At 60.2% G+C, this 7,576-nt stretch overlaps 1 protein-coding gene across 1 annotated transcript; it reads left to right on the forward strand.

Moving 5' to 3' along the window:
• Window positions 1–239: 239 nt before the first annotated feature.
• On the forward strand, window positions 240–7,576 carry LOC102426782 (zinc finger CCCH domain-containing protein 4; the record flags this gene model as incomplete). Its single annotated transcript, XM_006106008.3, has 3 exons — window positions 240–621; window positions 3,632–3,883; window positions 4,983–7,576. Coding segments are annotated over 3 exons (2,154 nt in total), but the record flags the coding sequence as incomplete, so codon positions are not given.

Here is a 7,576-nt window from a genome sequence, read left to right on the forward strand (position 1 = left end):
CCCACCTGTGAGCCCTGGTCCAGGGCAGCTTTCCTGCCTCCAAAAACAATTGGGAGGGCCTTGGTCCTAGGAGCAGGTGGTCGCCCACCTTTTCGGACCTTCACAGGCCCCCCAGTGGTCCCCCGGACCCCCCGGTTGGCCGACCCCTGGTCTAAGACCCATCCACTGCGCACCATTGTGGAGGCCCTCCCACATCTCCCTCAGGGGGTGCGACCCCCCCCACACCCCTTTCTCCGCAGCCCCCTCTCATAGACACCCATTTCCTCCTTTCTAGGTTCCCTGGACCTGGAGGACCCCCCCGGGGCCGATGGGCCCCTGGGCCCAATATGGGACCCCCGGGGCCAATGGGGGGCCCAATGCATCCCGACATGCATCCTGACATGCACCCGGACATGCACCCCGACATGCACCCGGACATGCACCCCGACATGCCGATGGGCCCTGGCATGAACCCTGGCCCGCCCATGGGACCTGGTGGCCCCCCAATGATGCCTTATGGCCCTGGAGACTCCCCACATTCTGGAATGATGCCCCCCATCCCACCAGCCCAGAACTTCTATGAAAACTTTTACCAGCAGCAGGAAGGCATGGAGATGGAGCCGGGACTCATGGGGGACGCAGGTAGGCGGGGCCTGTGGGCCCGGTGGGGTTGCTGGGCTTACACAGTGGAACATAGTCAGGAAAACTCGATCTCTCTTCTCCCGGCCTTTGGAAGCATGAATCCAACTCCATCTCTGTCCCATGAGTGGTTGAATGTTTTTCGTGAGAGTCACTATCCTGTTGAGGCTGAAAGGAATATTATGGTTATTAGCCCTGTAATTTAGCCTCTCAGACATTTGGCTTGGTGCTCCTGGAATCAGGCGCACGGGAACATCGAGGGGCAGGTGTGGGAGGGGTGGGGCTAAGGGGCTGAAGTGGCCTCACCAGCGTCAGCCTCGTGCTTCTGCTTGTGCTGTCCCTGCGTCTGACCGTCCTCCTTCCTTCTCTCCTTCCTTCCTGTTAAAATAATAACACACATTGGCAGCGACAGCCGCGTGGCCATCGGGGGTAGCGTGCAGCCTTCAGGAAGGGGTGTGCTCACTGCGGCCTGTGCGGTTGCTCCAGTCCTGGGGTCAGAGCCAGCGAGACAGCCCCGGTCCTGGCCTTAGCTTCATCGGAGTGGAGGGAAACAGGCAGGACATGTGCACATACGTACACAAGCTCGTTCCGGCATTGATTGTGGCTAGAAGTAACGGTGCTGGGGGAGAGTGGCGGTGGGGGGTGGGCCAGGTGGGTCTGGACACGGTGAGGTCAGTGGGCAGAGGCCTCTCTGAGGAGTAACTGGGAGTGAGCTGGGACAGGAAGGGGAGGCGGCAGCCCACACGGGAGGACAGCCAGGGCAGAGGCCCCAGCCGGTCAGCTGGCTTGAGAAAAGCAAAAGCAGCGAGTGCTTTGGAAAGGGAGGACAAGGGAGAGGAGTCCCAGCGCAGTGGGAACCTGTCACCCCGGCGAGGTGACCTCGTTGGAAGAGTGACAGGGACAAGCAGAGGAGTGAGAGGGCAGTGGGTGGTAGGGCGGGCGTGGGATCCTCCTGGGCAGAGGCGAGCCAGGCGGCAGCTGGAGGTAGCAGGGAGCAGCAGGGCTTGGCTTCTCAGTTTGGAGACGATGCATGGGCCAGCGTGACCCCTTATATATGCATTACAAGATGGACAGGCGTGGATGGGGCGCTGGCCGGGGGGCAGAGGTGATGTTCCCACAGCCCCTCCCACCTGTAAACATGTATGTAAACTGCAGGCCCAGAGATCGGGGGTGGGAGAAAAGCAAGTCTGTCAAGCTGTGAACAGCACAGAGAGGAACTGGCTTAAATCCCCACGTCAGGAAGTCCTGCAGAGTGTGCTGCGCAGTGGCTTCAGGCACGGCAGGTCCTCCAGGGAGGTTGCGCTCCACGGCCTTCCGTTAGAGCGTTGGTGGTGCCCTGGGAACTTAGCTCTTGTTTGTATCCATTAGCCTCTGGTGACATTGGTTTGTTATAGAACCTGTCGACAACGTTAAGTGAGTCCTTACTGTATTCACAGGTGCACAACCATCTTTTTAAAAATATACATTTTTTATTAATTTTAGAGAGGAAGGAGGAGGGAGAGAGAGAAACATCAATGATGAGAGAATCATTGCTCGGCCGCCTCCTGAACACCCCCTTCTGGGGATTGAGCCTGAAACCCAGGCATGTGCCCTGGCCAGGTATTGAACCGTGACTTCCTGGTTCATCTGTTGACCCGAGCCTCGCCGGCCGGGCAGTGAGTCACTCTTGGTGAAAATTCCAAGCAGGGGGGACAGGGACTGCTCACCCCGAGCCAGGGCGTGGCACAGATCAGGCTTGCCGATCAAGTTCACATGTGACAAAGTTCAGTGGCCAGAACAAGGTGGCCTTTTGCTTTCTGCACATACATGAAATTATTCTGAATATAAAATTAAATTACAGCTTCACTGTCTTTTACTGGCCCCACTTCAGTTGCTCACTAGCCCCGTGAGGCAGTGGTGGGTGTACGGCACGTTCATCATTGTACAACATTTGTGGGCAGCGCTCACTGGACATTCTCCATCTCTGAGAGAATTACACACACACACACACACACACACACACACAGCCTCCAGGTGTATCGTCCCCCAGCCCACCATGCTGCGCCCCCTCCTTAAATGCAGCAGCTCATCCATGTTCATGGAGTGCAGGAAGCAGGAAGAGGAAGCAGCAGGAGCTTCTGGGTTGACATGTGTCCATAGCAACATATTGTTTTGTTTTTTATTGTTGAGAGTATCATAGATGTCCCCCATTTCTCCCCACCTTTGTCCCCCTCCACCCAGCCCCTGTCCCACCCCAAGGCCTTCACCCCACTATTGTCTGTGTCCATGGGCTGTGCATATGAGTGTATATGTTCTTTGGTTAATCTCTTCTGTAACCCCTTCCACTTCTGAGATCCGCCAGTCTGTCCCATGCTTCCTGTCTCTGGACCTATTTTGTTCGTCAGTTTATTTTGTTCATTCGATTCCACGCATAAGTGAGGTCATGTGATGTTTGTCTTTCTCTGACAGGCTTACTGCACTCAGCATCGTTTCGGTGTATTTCCCTTCTTTTCTTTACGAGCCTCGTTCCCAGTTGTTAAGCTCATGTTTTGACCTCCCAATGTGATCGTGTTCTTCTTTATTGATTATTACAAACAAACCCTAAAACTAGTGCTCACGGCAAATAAACACGCAGGTCAGAGCGTGTGGAGTGAAAAGTGAAGAGACCTCTTAGCCCGCCTCCGGAATCTCATTTCCAAGAGACTGTTTCCTGTCTGTCTTTCTAGAGCCTTTTCTTTGCATTTTGCAAACATCCGTATGACGTTCCGTCCTGTTTTCACGTCATGAGCGTTTGCCATGCCACCAAACCTCACTGTGATCCCCGTGGTCACCCTGGCTGCATGCTAGGTTGGCTGCCCCGGTCCTCGCTGTGGGCTTTCTGGGGGGACGTCCTGGGCTGGTAGGAAGGGACGGGCTGCACATCTCACCCATCGCCATCGCCATCAGGGGAGGTCTCAGTTGAGGGCGTGGGTGGGTTGGAGTTGCCATCCCAAGGCCCTTCCCGACACGAACCCTCGGTTCTTCCCTGCCACAGAGGACTACGGGCACTACGAAGAGCTGCCGGGGGAGCCTGGGGAGCACCTCTTCCCCGAGCACCCTCTGGAGCCCGACAGCTTCTCTGAGGGAGGGCCCGCAGGCCGGCCGAAGCCGGGCGCCGGTGTCCCCGACTTCCTGCCCTCGGCCCAGAGGGCCCTGTACCTGAGGATCCAGCAGAAGCAGCAGGAGGAGGAGGAGAGAGCGAGGAGGCTGGCTGAGAGCAGCAAGCAGGACCGGGAGAATGAGGAAGGCATGTGTCCTCCCCAGGGGCAGGGCTTTCCCTGAGGGCGCAGGCCCCGGGCACCGTGCAGGGGAAAGAGGGGAACACCTAGATGGGGTTTTGCGCTGAAAGGGAGCCTATGGCCAGGGAGGACCCTGCCTCAGGCTGGGAACCAGGCTCGGGCTGATGCACGTCCCTCAGGAAATCGGAAGTCAGGGCTGCCCTCTGTGCCTTGGGGGTCGGGAGAGACCTGGTCCCTAGAGGAGACAGTAGCCAGCTCGATTTACCCCCTGCACCCTTACCGAGGAGGCTGTAGAAAGATGCTCACACACACCCCTTGCCCCTTGTTCTCAGGAAGCCAGCAGATGAGAGCTGGCCGACATAACCAGTAATGATCAGTCACACACAGCTGCCAAGTTACATGGGGCTGTGCAGTGAGCTGGTGGCACCCCCAGGGTGAAATGGGGAGGACAAATTGTGTTTAGGTGGCCATGACAGGAGCCCGGGAGCAAGTGGGGACCGTGGGATGAGGGGGCAGCGCCCTCCTCTGGTGGCTCCAGTTTTATCTGCTTAGGAGGTTGGACTTGGGCTAGTTTCCATGTCTGCCCACCTGGCCTCGCCTCTTAGCCTGTGGCTGCCCTTCCCTGGGATGTGGTAATCTTGGGGGCCTGGGGGCAAGTGTCTGTGACCCCAGGCATAGTGGGAGCTGAGTCAGTGGGGCCTGAGCCTGCCCAGGGGATGACGAGGTGGTAGCACCCTAGGCTTGGAGCCTGAGCTCAGTCTGAGCTCTGCCCCCATCTCAGGGCACAGTTCACACCTCCCTTTTCTCATCTGTCAAATGGGCCAATAACACTGCTTCCGGGTGTTTGTGAGAATTAATAAGACAAAGCGTTTAGCTCAGTGCCCGCACCCGAGGGAGGGTGCAGAAATGTCACCCAGGGCCTCCAGGGTCAGCACTTCACTGGCCTGAGCTCACGGGCTGTTCGTGGCAGGGGACGGGGTTCTTCAGGGAGGAGAGGTGAGGTTCTGAGAGGTAAGAGACAGAGGTGTTCCCCCAACGGGCTGCCGGGGGTCCGAGCGGGTGGATGTGGTGGCCACTCACTCCCTCCCTGCTCCTCTGCTTTCTCAGGTGACACTGGAAACTGGTACTCAAGTGACGAGGACGACGGTGGGAGCAGCGTCACCTCCATCCTTAAGACCTTGAGGCAGCAGACGTCCAACCGACCCCAGGCTTCTGTCGGGGAGCTGAGCGGCAGTGGGCTGGGGGATCCCCGCCTCCAGAAGGGACACCCCACCGGAGGCCGGCTGGCTGACCCCCGCCTCAGCCGGGACCCCAGGCTCACCCGCCACACGGAGGCCTCCAGCGGGTCAGGCCCCGGCGACACGGGGCCCTCCGACCCTCGGCTGGCTCGCTCCCTGCCTGCCCCTAAGCCCGAAGGCGGCCTTCATTCCAGCCCCGCGGGCCCCAGCGGCTCCAAGGGGTCCGGGCCACCCCCTGCAGAGGAGGAGGAAGGGGAGCGGGCCCTGCGGGAGAAGGCCGTGAACATTCCCCTGGACCCCCTTCCCGGGCACCCGCTGCGGGACCCGCGGTCGCAGCTGCAGCAGTTCAGCCACATCAAGAAGGATGTGACCCTGAGCAAGCCGAGCTTCGCCCGCACCGTGCTGTGGAACCCCGAGGACCTGATCCCCCTGCCCATCCCCAAGCAGGATATCGTGCCCCCCGTCCCTGCTGCCTTGCAGTCCATGCCTGCCCTGGACCCCAGGCTGCATCGGGCCTCCGCTGTGGGTCCCTCCAACCCCCGACAGCGCTCGGGCACCTCCACGGACCCCGGCTCATCCGGCTCCAGCCTGCCTGACTTCGAGCTCCTCTCTCGAATCCTCAAGACTGTCAGTGCCACTGGCCCCTCTGCTGCCCCCGGCCCCAGCGACAAGCCCAGCGACCCCCGGGTGCGGAAGGCGCCCACTGACCCTCGGCTGCAGAAATCCGCAGACTCTGCTGCCTCCTCCCGCGCTGCCAAGCCTGGCTCTGCCGAAGCGCCCTCTCCAGCTGCCAGCCCCAGTGGGGAGTCCTCTCCCCCAGCCACCGCCCCTTATGACCCCCGAGTCCTGGCGGCTGGTGGGCTGGGCCAGGGCAGTGGGAGCGGGCAGAGCAGTGTGCTGAGCGGCATCAGTCTCTACGACCCCAGGACTCCCAATGCAGGTGGTAAAGCTGCAGAGCCCACTGCTGACGGGGCTGCCCAGCCCAAGGGCACCGAGGGCAATGGCAAGGGCTCGGCGGCCAAGGCCAAGGAGCCCCCGTTTGTCCGAAAGTCTGCCCTGGAACAGCCCGAACCAGGGAAGGCCGGTGCGGACGGGGGCTCCACCACAGCCACGGACCGATACAACAGCTACAACCGGCCCCGGCCCAAGGCTGCTGCCACCCCCGCCGCCACCACCGGCACCCCCCCTCCAGAGGGCGCGCCCCCCCAGCCCGGCGTGCACAACCTGCCAGTGCCCACCCTCTTCGGGACCGTGAAGCAGGCGCCTAAGACGGGCTCCAGTAGCCCGTTCGCTGGCAACAGCCCCGCCCGAGAGGGCGAGCAGGACGCGGGGTCCCTGAAGGATGTTTTTAAAGGCTTTGACCCCACCGCCTCCCCCTTTTGCCAGTAGTGTGAGGTCGGGCGGAGCTGTCCCTACACCCACCCTTCCTAGGGCAATATTTAAGTGCAGCATCCAGAGTTGGGAACTTGGGGGGAGGGGGCGCCTGGGTATTCTTTCTTTACTTTTCCCTCTTTTTCTTTTTTTCTTTTGCTCTATGCTCTTTCTCGCTCTTGCCCCCCCCCCCCTTTTTTAAGTAATACTTCCTTTTTAAAACATATAAATTGTATATAACCTTCAGTTCTCGTCAGTGCTGCAGGGCTCCGGGCTCCCGCCAAGAAAACCTACTTGTGCACATGAACAGTTTGCAAGTCACCAGCTGGTGCTCTGCCTGGCCGGCCCAATTTTCAGGGACTCCTTGAAGACTGGGGGTCCAGGGGGTTTTCTGGACACAGCTTGGCCCCTCCTCCCCCCTCCTTGCAGGACAAAGTAGGTGTTGAGAAGGCCCTGAGCACTGCTTACGTGTTGCATGAGGATGCGAGATGTAGCCGGGACCGAGGCAGGACCCGCTTAGGGGCCAGTGGGGGGCGAAAGATTATCCAGGGAAGGAAAGGAGCCCTGGGAGCCGCCCTGGAAGAAACAAAACCCCTTCCTGCCGCATCGCCTCTGGATTTGCGCCTGGTCCCTCGCCAGCCTCAGCCCAGAGTTCACCCTGAGCCCGCACCTCAGGCCTCGACCGCAGGCGCCAGGGTGAGAGGATGGGGCAGGGCCCGTGCTGCTTCCGGGCGGCAGCGCTGCAGATGGCGTATTCCGTCAGTATTAGCCCCTCCTGTCCTGTCCTGTCCTGTCGGCCATGCCCTTCTCCCCTCGTGCCAGGGGCTGTCCTGCTCCTCAGAAGCCAGAGTGCCCAGTGCTGGCCCTGGTGCCCCTGGGGACGGCTCAAGGATCCGTGGCATGGCTGCCCACCAGGCCCCTGAGGAGGAGGCCTGGCTGGTTCTGGGCAGTGTTTCTGTCTCTGCTCCCTTTGCCCCTCTTTGCGCCATATCTGTGGGGCCGTGGTCTCGGTGTGTTTGGGTTTCTTCTAAGCGACAGGTGCACAAGTTCAGAGGCATGTGGGTGTGGGGTTGGTGGGCACTCCCCTAAGAA

Source organism: Myotis lucifugus, unplaced genomic scaffold (genome assembly GCF_000147115.1).
Source record: "Myotis lucifugus unplaced genomic scaffold, Myoluc2.0 scaffold_750, whole genome shotgun sequence".
Taxonomy (NCBI): domain Eukaryota; kingdom Metazoa; phylum Chordata; class Mammalia; order Chiroptera; family Vespertilionidae; genus Myotis; species Myotis lucifugus.